Source organism: Paramisgurnus dabryanus, chromosome 11 (genome assembly GCF_030506205.2).
Source record: "Paramisgurnus dabryanus chromosome 11, PD_genome_1.1, whole genome shotgun sequence".
Taxonomy (NCBI): Eukaryota; Metazoa; Chordata; class Actinopteri; order Cypriniformes; family Cobitidae; genus Paramisgurnus; species Paramisgurnus dabryanus.
Genome location: NC_133347.1, coordinates 15,330,036 through 15,351,773, shown reverse-complemented (window position 1 = coordinate 15,351,773; position 21,738 = coordinate 15,330,036). Strand labels below are relative to the sequence as shown.

Genomic DNA, 21,738 nt, shown 5'->3' with positions numbered 1-21,738 from the left:
ATGAGCAAAATGACATAAGAAAATAAGTCTAGTATTTAAACAAAAAATATCACATTTAAGTAAATTTGGGCATAAAACAAGCAAAAAATCTGTCAATTGGGCAAGGAAATCTTTCTTAAAATAAATGTTTAAGAAAAAAGTTTTTTTTTTTGCTTGTTTTATGCACAAATACACTTAAATTTTATATTTGTTTGTCTTAAACTATAGACTTATTTTCTTAGGTAATTTTGCTCATCAAGACAACGCATCTTGATTTTTTTAGATATTTGTACATAAGACAAAAATACTAAGTAAGGAAGTCATTTTTTTCACATGTTGTGTTACACTAAAACGTGTTGTTCCAATAATAACACAGAGATGTGTCTAGTTTGGGACAACAAATTTAGGGGCAGTTTCCCAGACAGGGGTTGGATTAATCCAGGACTAGGCCTTAGTTATATTATGACATTTAAGTAGTTTTTTCAAAAACAAACCGAACACTGTAAAAAAATTCAGTAGAAATTACAATGTTATTGCAGCTGGGTTGCCGGTAATTTACCGTAGATTTACATTTATGTTATTCACTGGCAAGAGTTTGTTCAAAGTTAAAAATGTTTTTAATATTAACAAGTCTTTATCTTTACAGAATAAAACTATACAATAACAGCCTCATGCAAAGCATTCTGGGAACCAGAAATCATCATCAACCTTTTTCTGTTTTTTGCTTCAGATTTTGTTTCCCAGAATGTTTTGCTTGATGCTGTTTTTTTTGTTTTACTCTGTAAAGACAAAGACTTGTAAATGTTTAATGTTCATTTAACTCTGAACAAAACGGCGCCAGTAAAAAACATAAACTTAAATCTACGGTAAATTACCGGCAACCCAGCTGCAATTTCTACGGAATTTTTTTACAGTGTACAAAAAACACTGGTGTGCATCTTGAGACAAAACAATGACCCTGATAAATGTTAAGATATGTCAGTGCAAAGTGTTTTAAATATAGCTGGGCATAGATTAATCTAGATTAATCTCATACAAAATAAAAGAAATTTATTGCATAACATATGAGTTTGTGCTGTGTGTAATTATTATGTATATATAAATACACACACATTCATGTATGTATTTAAGAAACATTTACATGTGTATATATATATTTATTTATATTTTTATATATTCTAAATTATATATAAATAAAAAATTGAATAAATAAAATATTTCTTAAATGTATATATATGTATGTGTGTGTCTTTAAATATACATAATATTTACACACATCACAAACCCATATATTATGCAAAAATTACTTTTATTTTGTATGAGATTAATCTAAATTAATCTATGCCCCGCCCTAGTTTTAAAATTAAGACAGCTCACACATGCATTTTTGGCCTATTATCCACACGAACACGGGTATTTTTATAAATGTACTTTTATAAAAGTAATTTTTTTACGCTGTTCGGCTATGTATCAGGGCACTGAAACCGAACATTTTTTTAAACCCCTGCCATGATGAGGATTTTAAGAAACGCCTGTTGAAATGTTGTCGTGGTGTAGAGAGTAAAACCAGGGGTTTTGCCTTGTGACGTCGCTTTAGGCTTCTGATTGGCCAAGGTAAAAACTCAGGTTATAAAAATAAACGTGTCCGTGTGGACTAGGCCTAGCTGAGACTATAAGCCCTGTCTGGGAAACCATCCCATAGTGTGTTGTCCCAAAAATAACACATCCTTCTATAAAGTGTAGTATAAACACATGGATTTATCTGCTGGCTAAACTAGTAGGTTTTTTTGTACAGAATTGACAAAAAATTATAATTCAGAATGAGATCAAAGTCATTTTAAAACTTTTATTAATCTTTCAACAAAGAACAATGTACATACATTTCTGAACATACATCCACACCGAATTTTGAAATTTTCTTCTTTTTTAACCTCAGGCACTTTTTCTTAGGGGAATTATAAAATCTGCCCACACGTTTCACTTCAGTAGGTTTCATTTTTCCTTTGCATTCGGTTCAAGTGGTGGCAGGAAAAGAATGTACAATACAGTAAATACATAAAATAACAAACTTTGTTCAACATTTGTACAATGAAATTAATTTTCTTACCATATCACAATATGTACATCAATTGCTATACAAAACAAGTCCAACAAGAACCATTATTGAGTCCGGCTAGATAAAAACTTTCAGATATTGAAGAGAAGAAACAGATTGGTATATACTATGACCATTTTGTAGTGACCTTTACCCAATGTGCTACCCAGAATTTATTACTGTTTGGTCAAAAAAAAAAACCTGAAGCAGAATTTAAAGTCAATAATATAAAAAACATCATCATGTAAACACTGCAAAAAAATGCTGTGATTATGCAACTGGTTGCCAGTAACTTACTGTAGAAGATAAAGACTGAAAATGTTTCATGTTCATTTAACTTTGAACAAACTGTTGCCAGTAAATAACATAAATGTAAAATCTACAGTAAGTTACTGTAATACCCAGTTATACTGTAATTTCTACAGACATTTTTTACAGTGAACCTATTGTATAACACCTATAATTTTTAAGTGTGTAACAAGTTTACTACATTTTCAAGGTGTTAAAAACATATTTCCAATCAGCATACAAAATGACACACAATATCAACAAATGCTAAACAATTTTTTTGAATACTAGAGAATTGTGTCCAGACATTACATTCTCAACCTATAAACAGCAAGTTTATTTTTGAATGATGAAAAACTACAAAAAAGTTGGCATTTGGCGATGCCACAATACATAAAAGTTGTGTTAAACACTGCTGGTGCATACTGTTAAACTTTTAGTAAGTGTCATTTTTGATGAGTGTACCAACTACCATACATAGATCTATGTTACACACAAAAAAAATGGTGCTAAATAGCACTAAAAGTGGTTCACTGACTCGTAATCATAGAGGAACTATTGGTTATAGTTAATTTTTTTTTTTATATAAATATGTTTTTATTATGCACTGAACTGGAACCTGTGGACATGTAAACACAACATCATTGGTGATTTCCCTTATGATTACAAGCTTTTAGTACTATTTAGCCGCATTTTTGTTTTTAGAGTGTAATTATTTTTCATTGAAATTGTCCTGAAACAGGATGCAGAAATTCATCATTAAACTGTACAAACTTCTCATTTAAATAACATAATATACATAGCCATGAAGTCACCAATAGCACAGTTCATCAAGTTTCACAAGAGAAATCAGGCTGACACTTTATAATTTACTGGGAGGTAGACAAACATTTTTGCAACTTTGGCAATGATGACTGAATTCTCAGTTTGTGAATTCACGCCTGTAATTCAGTGTTGTGTAGTTTTGGAAGTTCTCAAAAATGTGCCTGTTACAACAGCACTCAGAATCAGCTTTCAATTCCTTTTTTACGTATTTGGGATTTTATTAAAAGTTTTAGTAAAGATGTAACAGATTCTTGCCGTGGGAGTGAGCTAAAGTATGGGTCCGCATCACAACACTGTCCAAACGTAAACCAGCGTCCATGCATGAGTAGCATGTGTGCTACTGCCGCATTGCATTGTAACAAGGAAATGCACACGGCCCTAACAAACAGTAATAGGATTAACACACAAATGAACAGCTGTTAGGGCACTGTTACCAAGCCCTAAATATAAATAAATACCTTCAAGGGAAGTGGATGTTTTTTTAAAAAGGACTTAAAGGGATGTGTCCTGTCCAGTTTTTTGACAGAAATGAGAGAGAGGAATGATTTGGAAGAGAGACAGGCACTGAATCAGGATATGATGCAGACCAAATTCGATCCTTAATCCATAGGAGAGCAATCTTTTGTGTTGTGGGTACAGTATGTGAACATCTACTGTGCCACAGACAAATATTTGTCATGCTTAATGAAATTGTATGTATTGAGGGTTCAGGTGGTATTAAAATGTGGTCTTTATACGCTACTGTGTCTGTCAGTGGCCACCTGTGGTCTTTTTTCCTGTCACCCAATCCACTATGATGAAGGTGATGCTCATTAACATGAAGGTAAAACCCATCAACACAAACGCAGCGGCCTGGAAAACAAGACACGAAGTGAGTTCTTGTACTGCTGTAGATCAAACTGATCATTTTAAACCTTGAATAAAAAAGGTCTGCCAGATGCATAAATGTAAATGTAAACAAATCTGGTTGTCACCTTAATCTTTGGCCACGATTTCAAAGGCTCCTGTTCTTCAGGAACGATGCGGAGGTAGAATATTCCCGGCAAAATAAAGATGAGACTGGGAGCTGATGTGGCACCTAAATAACAGACAAAATTTAAGTAAAATGTAGCCTATATTAAGTAAAAGTAAGCTATTTTATAGTGCAGACTCACCAATGAAGCCGAAGATGTCACGAATGTTGGGCACGAAGATGACAAGCAAGTTGACAGCAAAGAGCAGACATACGGCGATGAGGATGTGACGCAACCAGTTGAAGGGCTTATCAGAAAACAAGAGCTGAAGGATAGCACGGCGGATCTGAGGAAAGAAGAACAAGCAGACACAAAAACTTATCAGTCAACTATTGCCTGATAAGGAATATGCAGTTTTTGTATGATGAATGACAATATTAAGATATGTGTGCAGTTTGATTATGTATGTGTACCGGGAACAGGACGACGGGGACGGTCAGTGTCACTGCCACCAGAACAGCCAGTCGAACGCAGAGAATCAGTTTGTCTGTTTTGCTGTACATCTCCAAAAGTTCTGACATCACATTTCCTGCAAATATAAAATAGGCACCTATTAATAATACTGCGATATGACATAGAACGAGTTGTGCCATGTTCCCCGAACTATGGTAATATACTCAAGTACTTGTGGTAGCTTTCAATAACATTTAGTAGCTTTCAGTGAAATTGATCTTACCATAGAAGGTGAGATAGCCAAAGATGGCAGTCAGCAGATACATGACAAACATGGCCAAAATGGAGAAATTAGCAACGCGTTGCATGCGCTTCTTGTTTGGACTGATGGAGACAAAACAGATATATAATGAGAAGAATATATTAATATGTAATCCTGGTATTTGTACGTGTACAATACTTCTTACTTTTTGAGTTCTGTGTAGATGGGCAAAACCTCCGGGTGGCACACAAAGGCAAATGCTATTATAGGAATGGTAAACGCAGTCTGCAATAAATTTACAAGTCAACAGATTAGATCTCTGCGTTTAAAGTTAAACTTAAGTAAGGACATGCAACTGTCACACCTGATTTGTGGCTGATATGAAAAATCTCACCTCTGAGTTCAGGGTAAAGAGTTTAGCTTCACACGTGTCAGAGGTGGAGTTTAAATGAATGGTTTGGTTGAGCAGTGTAATATTAAGGCTGGTGTTCTGGTGTTCATCAGAACAGTTTTCTACAAACTTTTTGTAGATTACCTAATAAAAAAACAGATTAATACGGAATAAAAAGAGTTACTGTTGGTGATACTAATTGGTGAAATTTAAATAATGTGAATAGATAGATGGATGTAAGGATAAACTCACAGCAATGAGAAAAAACACCATACAGCTGAGGGAGAAGCCACTGGTGTAACCCAGATAACCTACAAGTGATACATTAATAAAATTAAGCATGCATGCATACTCTTATATAGTTGTAATCCTCTACCATGATGAATCGGGTGGCTGTATCTCAAATGATGATTCGATCCCCAGAAAGTGCACCAATAAGATACAGAATATTAAATTAATGTAATGAAAATGTATTATTATGGAGTGGCGTAGCTTAGTAGTTAAAGACTGTTCCCAAAAGGTGGTAGGTTTGTATCCTGCTAATAATAGTTGTAATATATTCACATTGGTTAAAAATTATAAATAAATTCTAATAAATTATGATTGTTTGACATAAAAACCTTCAATGTCCAGCTAGACTTGCCTAAGAACATTCTCTCCAATGCAGGAGTGTAAAGTAAAGTAAAAAAAAATGATGATATATATGATGGAATGAAAAAAGAAAAAATGAGAAATGAACGTACCGAGCCGTTTCATTAGTGCCAGTGGAAGAATGACAAAGATGCTAACAATAATAATGAGGAATCTGCCATCAACATACCACGCTCTGACAAAAACAAACACAGATCTGTTATACAACATGTCATGTTAAAAAAAGTAAGGATGAAAAACTAACTTTGAGAGTCATTTTCTGGCAAATCAGCTTCAGTATATTGTATTGTATATTATGTTATACTCACTCTGTCACCCCAGTAAGACCCAGAATAATATTGGGTAACTCTATTTTTACAATGAAGAGGTAACTGGACATTGCTGTTGGGTCAAACGATGAAAATGTTAAGTGTTGGACTGCATCTATATTCTGTGCTTAGACTGTTTGTTTTATTGCAATCCTAAACGTAAACTGTAAAAAATGCAAATACATACTAGCTGTTTAAAACAAGCTGTTTTAATTAATGATCCCTCAAATGTAACAATGTAACACCTTAAATTATAATGCATTTCATTTTACCTCCAATGTTATGCAATGTTATTACACATGCTGCTGCGACTTTCCCAGGTGAACCAAAAGCACGGTACCCAAGTTGTTCATATGCACGTATCCCTAAACAAACACATAAAAAGTGTTAAAAAAAGTAGCAATGTATGCATGTTTCCTAAAGTGTACTGTAAACTAGAGGAAGAATGAAGAAGAAGATGTTTCTTACCAACCACTTGTGCGCTTTTAAGAAGCAGGTGTATTGAGTAAGCAGAAAGAAGAGCCATACTTATCAACAGAATTCTGAAAAAAAAATCATAAGATTAACGTCAATTAATTTTGCAATGAACATAGCAACAACAAACAATGATACGCTGTAGTTTATATTTAATACTTTTGTTATTACCACAGTTATTACATGGCGGTCTGAAAACTTGATTCTGATTGGTCAGGCTAAAACTGATCACACCGCTTATCCGGCTACTGAGTTATTGGTACTACTTATTTCTTTATTAACTTTATTACTTTATAATTATTATCACAATTTTATATATTGCAGATTGTCAGCATCATAAACATTTAGGGCTGAAATAAACATGTGTACAGTATGTCTACATATAATACTACTTTCAGAAGTGAAAATTTCATCAAATAATCGCGCTGTTCATAGATATTAGCACCAGACGTCAGTGAGATGATAAATCTAACATCTAATCTCAACAATGACAGATTAGCCTCCTTGCTATTCATAATGGCATCCATAAAAATCCCCGACAGATACATTTGTAAACACTGCCGTCTAGTGTCTAGTCAGGGGATCTGTAAATGCCTAAGTACATGATATCGAAAGCTGCCAAGGACGAAACCAAAACAAAACTACTAAAGGCTTTCTTTAACCAGGTGGTTGAGCCAGACAGACAGGCAGTTAATGGTCATAGCTGATTATTTACAGTATAACCTGCACAGATAAGCACAGGACTGTTTGTGAATGCGTGTGTACTGAGTCATGTTGCGTCATACTGCATCCCCACCCAAAAATGAATTGTAATTATATCCATAAATGTAAATTCATTAAAAACAAAACACTGCTTTTGATATTTAAACTTGAAATGAAAATGTATCTATTACTCAACAAATTTGAAAGCAATAAGGATGGATCTGAATAGGACTTGGCACTCCGACTGATAGGTGGGGACCATGGCTTGTTTATATTGACAATGATTTATTGATATACTTCAGTTTCTTCATGTGGGTTCAAGGACAACAAATACAATCCAAACATGCCAGTTCAGTACATGTGATCTCTGTCAACATTTACTAGGATGTTGTTATTAAGTTCTATCTTTGATTAATGAAGTTTCAGCTTACAGTATACGTTTCATCTGGTTTCACTCTTTAAATAGTTAGATTTGTATCTCGACGTTGTGTCACTTTTGTTGCTCTGTTGTTGTTTTTGTAAAGTGCTTGGTTTCAACCGGGTATAAAAAAATATTTAATGGAGGATTTCACCTGACTATTTCTGAAAACTGACTGTCTCTTCAAGTTAAACAACACCCCAACCTTAGAAACATGCAAATGTTTTACTTGAATTTGTATATTCTGAGCAGCAAATATTGAAGCTCACACACTTTTAGGATGACTTTTTGAAGGGTGTATCCACCAAATGCCAAACAGAGCCATCCTTTAACCCAACATGGGTACAGGTTTCTGTTTACACTGTATAAAAAATTTTCTAGACAGACTAGAACAAGCAAAGGCTTATTTATGACTAATTGGATTTACATTCATTTTCATTTTGGTTTACAGTAAAGCAATTACTGAGAATCATTTAGGGTGTGACACCTTCAATTACCTTTATAAATGATTTCTCAGCCTGTTATGCCTGTTTTTTGAATACTCTTTCTTACACACATCTGGATTGATAAATGTAATAGTTTTACTTACACAAACAGGATAATGCCAGTGTTGGCCATGGCATAAGCCAGTCCCAGAATTCCACTGCCCATTATGGCATTACTGAGGTTGAAAATAGACATACCCATAGAAGTTTTTCCCTTAAACTGGAAAAAGATGAATGACACTCATGAATTTATATCACGCAGACATTTATCATAAAACCCAAATCAAACACTGAAATTATACACATGCTAAATATTTGACCCCTGCCTGTGAAAACCCAGCTTTTATCTATTTACTTTTTGTACATAAAATCATCCTGCATGTAAAGAATATTCTGTTCAAATCTAACCTTGATATCTTTAATATTGACAGAATAAGTGCATGCAGTGAATGAAATCAAACTTTGATGGCTCCTAATTAGATCATGAGACATTAGCCTGGATTTCACAGACAGGGTTACGTATTTATATACTGTATTACGGTCCACTTCTTGAATGGCAGTATTCCATGTTAACATTTATCATGTAACTGCATGTACGATATTAAGGTGGAGTAATCAGAAGTTATTCTCACTGTTATATACAGTATTGTACTTATCTGTAATTAGGGTGTGTGGTGTTTTTAATCAGTTTTAGACAGCCTATACTCATTAAATGTTAACGCCATACTCACATCTGTAAACTTCGTCTCTATCTTTCCATTACTGGGAAGAAACGTATCAGCTTCTGTCATGTTTTTCAAGTCCTCAAATCTGTTTAATATAAGCAAAATAAACCAATAAATATGAGTTTATGGAAAATGCATTTGAAGGTGGAACGTTGTTATCAGTTCCATTTCATCGGTCCCACAAAGGAAATAGTTTTAAGAAAATTGCAGGAAATGACACAGATACTGAATCACTTTAGCAAATGATTTGTTGGTTCAACTTATAAAAGTAAGTAACCTGGAGGCCTTAAACTGTTTGAGTTCAACTTAAAAAATACTAGATTTAATGATGTTGTGTCAACTAATATTTTTAAGGCAACGACCAGGTAACTTACTTATTTAAGTTAAACAAAACTTTTTTTACAGTGTAACTGTTTTTTACCCTACAAATGCCTTCCAAGTGGAATGAGCTAAATATTTTCAAACAAAGCTCTGCTTTAAACGCTTTAGGGCACGAACAGATTACACAATAGAAAGCTCCAGGCTCATACAAACCAATTTGTCTAAAGATTTTAAATAAAACTTCTAAAAATAATATTTTTATTTAAAATGATTAAAAAATCTGGTAAATCAAAGTGTTAAAAATGCATCTCTGTAGATCATTTAACTATTTTATTGCCATCTGCCATATGTAAAACCTAACAGTTAACTTAACTCAAACCATTTAAGTAAACCGGTTGCATTAGACCACTTCAGTTCAAGTACTGTGAGTACTTTAAGTTCACAGTACTCAAATGTATGTGTTTTAAAACTACCGGTTTACTTAAATGGTTTGAGTTGAGTTAACTTTAAGGTTTTACAGTGAATATTGTCATGTTGCTCTAATCTTTATTTTGAAACACAAAACCAGACGTTATTAGAATGTTAAAGCTTCTGTTTTGCATGGTCATCCTGCTCACTGCTATCAAATAACATATCTGAACTCTGCTACAGTAACTGATAAGTACTGCTTGCTTGACTAACACATCTTATTCTTTTATCATAAGTGTTCACATTTTTCTAGAAGTTCATATTGGTTTTTAATTTTGTTATGTCTTTTTTTCACTGAGACCACCAAGTGAGCAATAACTACCACTGGTGCCTCTTTAAAAAAACATGTGCATGAGTGGCCTTATCTGTAATTCTCAGTAAAATTTGTACATTTGTAGGGTAAGGTTTGAACTTTATTTGTTTTCTAGTATGTATAGTGTATGTATAGAGATTTGTGGTGTTTTATGTAATTTAAGGCCTTTTTTTATGCATTGAAACTTTTGGCTGCCAGTCTTGACCAGGACTCCCTTGGAGAAGAGTTACTGTAACTCAATGGGATCTTTCCTGGTTAAATAAAGGTTAAATAAAATAAAAAACAACCTTGGAGTAAGATTTTTTGATTCCTCTTACACATGTGCTTATCTTAAACTTACCCGTTCTCCGTCTTTTCAGGGCTCATGAGTTCATGGTGACCGTTTGCCATTTTCGGTGGTTCCATTTTGGTCTATAGACAACACAATCCTCTAAAGACCGAATCCAAGATCAAGCTTTATAAACAATCTAAAACACACACACAATGATAGTTTTGAGATTAATGATCAAACAAAACTTAATGTCAACCACACCAAAAATGTTGTGTGCTTAAATGACAAACAATATTTAGAAGTAAAGTATCCCCTAAATGTATTTTAAATGCTCACACTTGTTAACAGCAAAACACTGGTAGTGAGATAACAATCATTTTAAAGTGTTTAACGGATGACAGGAACATACACACCTCCACACAGAAATGCACACAAACACACACATCAAAAAGAAAGAAGCGAGAGGGCCTCATTTTAAGATGTGGAAAATGTAATGGAAAGAAGCATTAACATTAACCAAATGTTACTAAAGCATTACTCAGAGCCCCATTACTCAATGCTATAAAGATGGAAAGATTAACTGTGTGTGTTTTCAACATAAAATTCTTACAGTTAAATAAGTTGTGATTACTATACTGCACCTCTGTGTAATTGAAGGTTTACAAGTGTAAACAATGTAAAAAAAATCATTTGAATATGTGGGAGGTACTGTATACAGACAGAGCATGCACACCAGGAACCAGCATACGTTATGCTTATGGATAAACACAAGGAATTGTGAAACAGACAGGTATACTAGAATTGACTGTAACACAAATATAACACAAAAGCGGCTGATGTTATTTTATAGGCTCGCACTCTCTAATGTAATAACAAATTTTAGTAATCAATGCTATTTTAAGATTTTAGATCAGAAAATGCTTACAGAGACTCAAGTACATGCAGAATGAAAGGACACTGCCAGGTCAATAAACCAAGTGTTTATTTTTAATACTTTCATATTACCTTAATAGGCAAAATGTCTATTCATTCAGTGCTTTATATCCTGAATTCCCTGAATAGTTTCGTCGTTTACTGCCAAAATTGGTCTGGATTAGTCACTATTTTGTGGTTGAGCATTCCGTAGTAATGAATATAAAATATGTAATTCCAAGCTACATCCAAAATTATTTTACCACCACAACGTAGAATTACTACATTTACATTTAAGCATTGGCAGATGCTGTAATCCGAATCCGAACATTATATAACTATATAAGCATACAAAGTATACATGATGTTTGTTCTCTTGTAACACAACATATAAGATTTGATTCTGTACAGTGTATCATTATTTTGTTTAACTAGAAGGAGAGATGGTTGGCATCTTTTTTAACAGCTTTCCATCAGAGAAAGCTAGTAGATGTTCGACTGCAATGTAAAAATCATATTAGTGAAAAGCAATGATGGCTCTGAAAAAAATCATGTTATAATAATTTTAAAAGTTAAGCTGTGAGAAAAGCTGTGAGAAAGTTAAGCTGTGACTTGTGTCTGATGCAACTCTTTATCTGTATTGAAACAGAATCAGCTTCCCTACACACCCTTGTTCAAACACACACACACACATTTATCCCAGCAGGAAATTACTACACTGAGAAGTGACTACTCACCACTGTTAGAAGGAGAGAAATGCGATAAAAATCATAAAGTCCTACTAATGTAATGGTTGTAGTAAGTCTCCATTTATTTACAGTGTGTTTCTGTGTTTCCGTAGTGAAGCCTGTCTGTCAAGTACGTGCTCACCTGTGTTTGGAAATGTGGGAGGGGCATCTAGTGTGAGTGCAGTGATGAGGTTGACCTTAAGCCAGCATTGTTCCTAGCACACTCTTTTAAGGTTCATAATAAAGGATCTAAAAATTGTATAGAAAGACCGTATTGCAAGTCTTTGGGTGAAAATGTTTATTGTTTAACAGTCAAGGGGTTTATTTTGAACCATGGGTGGTGGGTGGAGAAGGTATTAGGGGATTGTGTGTGTTAGTATATATGTTCAGGTAAATAGAGATTAAGAGATCAAGGATTTTAAGAGCTACCTGAGCGCACCTGCTGTACAAGTCATGCAAAACTTGGAACTACGCCGGTTACAAAGCTTTTTACAACTGTTTGGGTTTTTCCTTAAAGCATTAAGAGATGCAAAACATTCAGAATAAAGTAAACATGATGATGACGTCTGTGCCACATGGAACATTGTACAATATTATAAAGGGGACATTTAAAAAAAATCTTTGGTGTCCCCAGAGTACATATGTAAAGTTCTGGCTCAAAATATCATATAGATAATTTAAGTGATATTAAAATTATCACTTCGTAGGTGTGAACAAAAATGTGCCATTTCGTGTGTCCTTTTAAATGCAAATGAGTTGATCTCTGTACTAAATGGCAATGCCATGGTTGGATAGTGCAGATTAGGGGGCGATATTATCCCCTTCTGACGTCACAAAGGGCGCCAAATTTCAAATTACCAAATTTTTTACATGCTCGCAGAGAATGGTTTACCAAAACTAAGTTACTGGGTTGATTTTTTTTCACATTTTCAAGGTTGATAGAAGCACTGGAGACCCAATTATAACAATTAAACATTGAAAAAATCATATTTTTATGGTATGTCCCCTTAAAACATAAACGCATTATCAATGACAAAAATGTCTAGCTGAATAGCACGTATTATGCATAATCCACTTTTACAAGGTGTTAATATAAAATTAGATATAATTGTATGTCGGCATTGTGTACTGCAAACACAACCACTCTACAATTAATTTCTTTTAAAATTCCAATTATTAAACTAAAGCAATCTCATTAGAAATGCCGATATGATTTTCTTGTTAATGTGACATCACACTGATTAAGCCCCACCCATAGTGTCATGATTTCGGTCTTATTGGCCGCTTTGTCTTTGTTTCACCATGTGTTGTGTTGTGTTTATGTTTTGACAGCTCCACATGTGCGCGCCTTCCACCTGGTGACCTCATTATCTCCGACTCTTCTCACCGGCGTCCCACACCTGATCCTTATTATTTGCCCATCCGGTTTGATTTAAATTCCCCTCGTTTCCTCTGTTCCTTGCAAGTTCGTCTTTGTGTGTTCCTGCCCGCTAGCTCTGTCTAGTTCTTGTCGAGTCCAGTTCTTGTTGTGTCTAAGTTTATTCTAGTATATTTTCACCGTGCTCTCTGCTGCCTTTGCCCCGTTAGATTCCCCGCCCTGCTGTCAGTCTCTCCCGTTGGTGTGGCATCTGTCAAGTCTTCGGATACTCTCGGTCAGAGGAAACTCCTAGCGATATCTACACCTTACGCTGTCCAGCCGCAGTGCGCTCATGTGCGCGTAATTCTGCTGAAGACGCTGACAGCCGCAGTGCGCTCTAGCGCGTAATTCTGCTCTTCACCCTGACTGTCGCAGTGCGCTGTCCAGCGCGCGTACTGCTGAAGACTCTGACCGCTTCTCTCTCTCTCTCTGTGCCCCGCCAGGAGCTCGTCTATGTTGACGGACTATTGTGGATGTCTTGCAGTCCGGCGGAGTTTTCCCACACCTGAGCCCAACGAGAGGATATCACTGTGATTCACCTCTCCAGTGTTTCCAGTTCCCCGCACCTTTTCACATAGACACAGAGTGTTTTTCTCTTATACATTTTACATATATCTGAAGTCATTGAGTGTTTGTCTATTATACATACTATTAAAAACCCTCTGCTCTGGGATTCCCCGTGTTGTGTAGTTCCTAACAGGACGAACTTGCCAGTATGGATCCCGCGGAGGTTGAGGATTTATCTGCCCGTATGTCGGATCTTTCCTCACGTTTGGACCAGCTCAGTGCCGATGCCACCCAACTCAGCCTGCCATCGCAGACGGAGCCTCATGTTACAGCCCCACCTCCATACGATGGTAATTCTACCTCCTGTCGGGCTTTTCTCACTCAATGCTCTTTGGTTTTTGCCCTCCAGCCCCGCCGCTATTTCTTAGAGTTCACCCGGGTGGCGTTTGTGATCACCCTTCTGATTGGCAAGGCGCGCGAGTGGGCTACGGCCGTGTGGGAGGCTCTCGATCCTTGCTGTCGGTCGTTTCAGGAGTTTCGTGAGGAGATGGAGAAGCTCTTCGACCGTTCGGTGCGCGGGGACGCCGCTGCGGCTCGGTTGGCACATCTGGTTCAGGGAAGACACACAGTCACCGAGTACGCCATTGACTTTAAGACCCTAGCGGCTGCCTGCCACTGGAATGAAGCGGCTCTCCGAGCGCAGTTTGTCAAGGGGTTGTCTGATGATCTCCAGGACGAGATCGCTGTCCATGATCTTCCTCCCTCACTGGATGCCATCATTGACCTCGCTCTTCGGATCGAAGCCCGGAGATTGCTTCGCGATCAGCGACGCTCCATTCGCCAGCGAGCGTTTTCGGACAAGACCACCACTTCCCCTTCTTCATCATCTTTACCCTCTGCCGTGCCTGAGCCCATGCAGCTGGGGCGCATGCGCCTGTCACAGAGAGAGAGAAAGAGACGCTTGCAGAAGGCTCTGTGTCTGTATTGTGGGAGATCCGGACATTTTGCTAAGACCTGCCCGTTAAAAGGCCGCTGCCCATCTGTGAAGACGGGAGTCCTGGTGGGTGCCACTTCCTCTAAACTCTCCCCTGTTTCCAGTACCCAACTCCCCGTCGTGTTGTCCTTCGCTGGGCGTGATCATCCGTCCACCGCCCTTCTCGACTCTGGTGCGGAGGGCAACTTCATTGATGAAGCTCTGGTGCGCGCCTGGGGTGTCCCGGTTGTCCCTCTCCAATCCCCTTTGGATGTCTGGTCCCTCAAGGGGCAGCAGATGGCGCGGATTACACATTGCACTTCTCCTGTGAGTCTTTCTGTGTCTGGTAATCATCGTGAGGAGATTGTGTTGCACGTCCTTCATGCGTCTCTATCTCCTATTATTTTAGGGCATGGATGGTTAGCGCAGCACAATCCTCACGTTGATTGGCAGCATAGTATTATCTTGTCTTGGTCCCAGTCTTGTCATGTGTCATGTCTTGGTTCTGCTGTTTCTGGTTCTGTTCTTTCTCTTCCTCAGGTTCCGGCGGTCGATTTGACCGGGGTCCCGGCGGAGTATGCGGATATCGCGCAGGTGTTTAGTAAAGCCCGGGCCACCTCCCTGCCTCCTCACCGGCCATATGATTGCGCTATTGATCTCCTCCCCGGCACTTCTCCGCCTAAGGGTAGACTTCATTCGTTATCGGGTCCTGAGAGAGAGGCTATGGACCAGTATATTAATGATGCCCTGCGTGCCGGTCTCATCCGACCCTCCACCTCGCACGCAGGGGCGGGGTTTTTCTTTGTTGGCAAGAAAGACGGCTCCCTGCGCCCTTGTATTGATTATAGGGGCTTAAATGACATTACTGTTAAGAATAGGTACCCCCTTCCCTTAATGTCTACTGCGTTTGAGCTCCTGCAGGGGGCGCAGTTCTTTACTAAGCTAGATTTACGCAACGCCTATCATCTGGTGCGAATAAGAGAGGGAGATGAATGGAAGACAGCCTTTAACACCCCTACCGGACACTTTGAGTACTGCGTTCTGCCGTTCGGCCTTTGTAACGCCCCCTCTGTCTTCCAAACTCTGGTTAATGATGTGCTGAGAGACATGGTTAACAAGTTTGTCTTTGTGTACATAGATGATATTCTCATCTTTTCTCCCTCTATGCAGGAACACACTCAGCATGTTCGCCGAGTCTTACGCCGGCTGTTAGAAAATAAGCTGTATGTCAAGGCGGAGAAGTGCGAATTCCATCGTAAGTCAGTTTCGTTCCTGGGTTTTGTTGTTGCCCCCGGTGAGATCCGTCCCGACCCTGCCAAGATCAAAGCGGTGGCCGAATGGCCAGTCCCCGACTCCCGTAAGGATTTATTAAGATTTCTGGGTTTCACCAATTTTTACCGGCGATTTATCAGAAACTATGGTCAGATTGCTCAACCTCTTACTGCTCTCACTTCCACTAAGGAGAGGTTTGTCTGGAATTCCAGTGCTCAGGAGGCCTTTGATATTTTAAAGTCCCGGTTTATCTCTGCTCCTGTTCTCTCTATTCCAGATCCGGCTGCTCAATTTATTGTGGAGGTGGATGCTTCGGATGTCGGGGTAGGCGCCGTTTTGTCTCAGCGGTCTGCTAAGGATGGCAAGGTGCATCCCTGTGCCTTCTTCTCCCATCGGTTAAACCCAGCAGAGCGAAATTATGACATAGGCAATCGGGAGCTGCTGGCGGTCAGACTGGCTTTGGGTGAGTGGCGTCACTGGTTAGAGGGGACCTCGGAGCCCTTCCTGGTCTGGACGGATCATAAGAACCTCGAATACATCCGTTCAGCCAGGAGGTTATCTTCTCGTCAGGCTCGTTGGGCGCTCTTCTTTGACAGATTTAACTTCACCCTCTCGTACCGGCCCGGTTCCAAGAATACTAAGCCCGATGCTCTCTCTCGTTTGTTCGAAAGCCCCGGTTCCGCTGGGGACGAAACCATCCTCCCGGAGGGGCGGATGGTGGGTGCCCTGCGCTGGGGAATAGAACAACGGGTGAGACGGGCCGGCCGGGAGGGGGAAGTGCCAGAAGGGTGCCCAGCGGGTCGATTGTGGGTTCCGAATGCGCTTCGCTCCGAGGTCATCCGGTGGGGTCACGAGTCCAAGTTTGTTTGCCATCCGGGGGTTCGGAGAACGTTGGCTACCGTACGTCAGCGTTTTTGGTGGCCCTCTATGGGCCCCGATGTCAGACAGTTTGTGTTAGCCTGTCAGGTTTGTGCCCGTAATAAGGCCTCTCATCAAGCCCCTATTGGTCTGCTTAAACCACTACCCATTCCCTCTCGTCCTTGGTCACATATCGCCATCGATTTTGTAACCAATTTGCCTAGTTCTAAGGGAAACACTGTAGTTTTGACCATTGTCGACCGCTTCTCCAAGGCGGCTCACTTTGTCCCTTTGCCCAAGTTGCCCACTGCCAAGGAAACTGCCCAGGTTATGATCGAACACGTCTTTTGCTTACATGGTCTGCCCACAGACGTTGTTTCAGATAGGGGTCCTCAGTTTATTTCTCGTTTCTGGCAGGAATTTTGTAGACAGATAGGCTCCACAGCTAGCTTGTCTTCAGGGTATCATCCTCAGACCAACGGGCAATGTGAACGGGCTAACCAAGATTTAGGTAGAGCTCTCCGCTGTCTGACATCGCAATATCCGAGCTCCTGGTGCCAACAGTTACCCTGGGTTGAATACGCCCATAATTCTCTCCCTGTTTCTTCCCTTAACATGTCCCCTTTTGAGGCGTCCATGGGGTTTCAGCCCCCTTTATTCCCATCACAGGAACCCGATGCGGTGGTTCCGTCTGCGCTGGCTTTTGTCCGTCGTTGCAAACGCACCTGGAGAAAGGCTAGATTTACATTGCGTCAGGTTTCCAGACGAACCAAAGCCGCAGCCGACCGTCACCGTAGAACTGCGCCCCGTTTTATCTGTGGGCAGAAAGTATGGCTTTCGTCCAAGGATTTACCTCTCCGTGAGCCTTCTCGCAAGCTGGCTCCACGATTCCTTGGGCCATACAGCATTGTTAAGGTCATTAATCCCGTGACGGTCAGGCTCAGATTGCCCCCAGCACTCGGTCGGGTTCATCCAGTTTTTCATGTGTCTAAACTGAAGCCTGTGTATTTTTCCCACCTTAACCCTGTTCCCTCTGCCCCCACCCCTCCCACCCCTCAGCTTATAGATGGTGCCCCTGTGTATTCGGTTAAGTCGTTACTGGATATGCGTCGCCGGGGTAGGGGATTTCAATATCTCGTTGACTGGGAAGGATATGGTCCGGAGGAGAGGTGTTGGGTACCAGCCCGGGACATCCTGGACCCTGGGCTGATAGAGGATCTCCGCCGGCGACGGGGTGAGCCCCCTCATGGACCGCCCGGTGGCGGTCGTGGGGGGGAGTCCTGTCATGATTTCGGTCTTATTGGCCGCTTTGTCTTTGTTTCACCATGTGTTGTGTTGTGTTTATGTTTTGACAGCTCCACACGTGCGCGCCTTCCACCTGGTGACCTCATTATCTCCGACTCTTCTCACCGGCGTCCCACACCTGATCCTTATTATTTGCCCATCCGGTTTGATTTAAATTCCCCTCGTTTCCTCTGTTCCTTGCAAGTTCGTCTTTGTGTGTTCCTGCCCGCTAGCTCTGTCTAGTTCTTGTCGAGTCCAGTTCTTGTTGTGTCTAAGTTTATTCTAGTATATTTTCACCGTGCTCTCTGCTGCCTTTGCCCCGTTAGATTCCCCGCCCTGCTGTCAGTCTCTCCCGTTGGTGTGGCATCTGTCAAGTCTTCGGATACTCTCGGTCAGAGGAAACTCCTAGCGATATCTACACCTTACGCTGTCCAGCCGCAGTGCGCTCATGTGCGCGTAATTCTGCTGAAGACGCTGACAGCCGCAGTGCGCTCTAGCGCGTAATTCTGCTCTTCACCCTGACTGTCGCAGTGCGCTGTCCAGCGCGCGTACTGCTGAAGACTCTGACCGCTTCTCTCTCTCTCTCTGTGCCCCGCCAGGAGCTCGTCTATGTTGACGGACTATTGTGGATGTCTTGCAGTCCGGCGGAGTTTTCCCACACCTGAGCCCAACGAGAGGATATCACTGTGATTCACCTCTCCAGTGTTTCCAGTTCCCCGCACCTTTTCACATAGACACAGAGTGTTTTTCTCTTATACATTTTACATATATCTGAAGTCATTGAGTGTTTGTCTATTATACATACTATTAAAAACCCTCTGCTCTGGGATTCCCCGTGTTGTGTAGTTCCTAACACATAGCCACTGACTGACAGTCCTGCATAGTTTCAGCTCTCAACGAGTTAGATGCTATTGTCTCAAACTGTATTCACAGGAATCAGATTTATTTAAACTGAAAACGCTTAACGTCTCTTTTGGTAAGGTAGTGAGGAGCAGTAGCTCATTTGCATTTAAAGGTACAGACGCAAAAAGTGTTTTTGCTCCCACCCAAACAGAGGCATTTTGGACATGCTATAATAAAATATCTGTGAGGTATTGAGTTCACAATATGACCTAAAAGTTTCTGGGAACACCTGAGTCTTTTATTTCATCTTGCAAAAATAGGCAAAATAGGTGCCCTTTAAAATTAAATTAATATAATCTTAAGGTTTATGAAATAATATTATCCTATTAAAATATCCACACAGCCCAAGTGAAATTTGTTAAATGATAAAAACCTTACTAAAATGAATACATATACAGTACATGTGAGGAGGATGTTTTTTGACAATATTTTCTTTGTTGCAATGTCATGTGGGTCAATGTTTATCACAATATGTAACAGTCTGTACTTTTCTTATGATTGTAAATGTCCTCTAATGTTATTTTGTAAACTCACCCAAGAATTACAACATGTCACGTTCTAAGAAACTCAGTTCAGTTGTCAAAGTAATACCTATCAGGACATAAGCATGTGCTCCCAAGTTACTAATCTACATTTACATTTATTCATTTAGCAGACACTTTTACCCAAAGTGACTTAAAAATGAGAACGCACCTAACATGTTGTCTAAGGAGCCACCAGTACGTGTAATCTGTTAGATAGAAGGATCTGTTCTGTGGAAGATTTGCTACAGATACACTATGTACACATATCTCACAAAAACAGTCCTATAATCCAGGAAATGTTCCTGCCATTCATGCAAAGATATAACCAGTTAAAAAGCACCATGGACTGCTTCACTGATTAATGTGGAATTTAAATATTTTAACCCCTTAACTGCCTCCCCCCCTTTTGAGTATGGGGTGAAAAGTTGATGTGCACCTTTAAATGACTATAACTCTGGCATTTTTTGGGTCTAGAAACCCCATCTTGGTCTTGTTGTAAATAAGACACTTTAAGGTTTATCAATGAAGTGTTTGGAGGTGAAATTGTTAAAGCAGTTTACATTTTTTTAAATAAAAAAAAAATAATGCAATAACATATCAATTTTAAGAATAAAAGTATAAAAATGTAAATGTTTCATGACAGAAATGCTATAAACATCAAGCCATGTTTTGATCAAATTAATTGATCCAAAATATTGAAGTAAACTCAGGCGTTGCTTACACGAAACAGGTGACAGTTAAGAGGATAAGTAAAATTGTGGTCCTAAAAGCTTGTAAGAAATGAATTTTTTTTTCAATTTAAGGTGTGTGTGTGTTTTTGTGTGTACATGAAATACCAACGTGGCAATGTGGATTGTTTAATATCTAACCTCATTACATTCATTACGTCAACCCTAGTTCACGCCTCATCCTGTTCACATCACATGGGAATCCTGTGAATCTGCCATGTGTGTATGTGTGTGTTGGATAAAACATTTGTTGAAACACATCCAAAAACACACCAACAACAAATGATCATTCGAATAAACGGTTATTTAAACAAATTTAGGGTTATTGTTATTAAAAAGGAATCTATAAGAGTTTGGATATACAGACAGCAGCCTGAACCACGACAACCATTACAGTTAGAGAAGATACTGCAATACAAAATAGGCTACTTCTACTATAAAAAAAATCTAGAAACAGTGTAAAGACACATGTGAACTCAAGTAAAAAGTGTGGTTGTACTTTTGAGCTAATTTTTAAAAGGTTTATGTCTCATTTCGGCAATAGCTGCCATGTGCCACATGGTTCCCTTTCATTCAGACTTCCTTCTGAAGATGAATGAATAGTGCTACTGATGATTAAAAAAAAATAGATGAATAATTTAACAGCTATTCTAAAGAAAGCCATTGCCATCTGTTAATGATAAAAAATATTTAAGAGAGAATATTCCATATTGTCTTACCTGACGCTTTAGGAAAGAATCTTGTTGGAAGCAATCATCTAATCACTCATGCAGAATAAATAAAAAACAAAGATCTTTTCCAGACCAAATCCAGAAGTACATTAACTAAAACAGAAAGACAGATGGAGAGTAAGATAGAGCTTGAAAAAAGAATGGCAAAACGTGGCTGTGTGTAGAAGGAAGTCACTATCACTACTAAAAGAGCGGGACTTCCAGTATGTCCCACCCCTTTTTTTCAACTGAAGCTACATCAGAATATAACTCTGTTCTCAGAGGTTCGGCTACGCCTGGCAGCCTGAGCCAACTATTTGAAAAAGTTCTCACAAATATAGCACCAAGTTACTTTTTAGGTGTCCCTCATACGTTAAAGGCCATGTATATCTTCAAATCTAAATTAATAATGTCAACAGGCTTGTGTTAGGTTTGGGGTACCAGTAGTGATAGGGCACATATCATTAGTCTGGTAAGAAAACCATGGAAGATTGTGAAATGTCCTTACTATATATAACAAAACTCCAGTCTAACAGTCTG

The 21,738-nt window shown here is 39.1% G+C and overlaps 1 protein-coding gene across 2 annotated transcripts; it reads right to left on the bottom strand.

Moving 5' to 3' along the window:
* Positions 1-1,811: 1,811 nt before the first annotated feature.
* On the bottom strand, positions 1,812-21,436 carry slc38a5a (solute carrier family 38 member 5a). 2 transcript variants are annotated; one of them, XM_065247060.2, is made up of 16 exons: positions 21,208-21,436; positions 10,452-10,578; positions 9,016-9,094; positions 8,389-8,504; positions 6,674-6,747; positions 6,478-6,570; positions 6,206-6,278; positions 5,990-6,072; positions 5,499-5,557; positions 5,250-5,390; positions 5,061-5,140; positions 4,877-4,977; positions 4,614-4,729; positions 4,342-4,486; positions 4,162-4,265; positions 1,812-4,039 (listed from the first exon to the last, which is right to left on the bottom strand). In XM_065247060.2, the coding sequence occupies exons 2-16, from the start codon at positions 10,514-10,516 to the stop codon at positions 3,938-3,940; spliced, it is 1,431 nt and encodes a 476-aa protein (XP_065103132.1). In that variant the 5' UTR covers positions 10,517-10,578; positions 21,208-21,436; the 3' UTR covers positions 1,812-3,937. The 2 variants fall into 2 exon arrangements, with proteins under 2 accessions (XP_065103132.1, XP_065103133.1); XM_065247061.2 differs by lacking the exon at positions 21,208-21,436 and adding an exon at positions 12,032-12,172.
* Between the last annotated feature and the right edge of the window lie 302 nt (positions 21,437-21,738).

What these genes read in the sequence shown, in the direction of transcription:
- slc38a5a (XM_065247060.2), bottom strand. Translation starts at nt 10,516, where the DNA reads ATGGAACCACCGAAAATGGCAAACGGTCACCATGAACTCATGAGCCCT. An exon ending in GGTCTTACTGGGGTGACAGA is followed by an intron (nt 6,073 to 6,205) that starts GTGAGTATAACA and finishes TGTTTTTGTCAG; the next exon opens with AGCGTGGTATGTTGATGGCA. An exon ending in TGACATCTTCGGCTTCATTG is followed by an intron (nt 4,266 to 4,341) that starts GTGAGTCTGCAC and finishes TCTGTTATTTAG; the next exon opens with GTGCCACATCAGCTCCCAGT.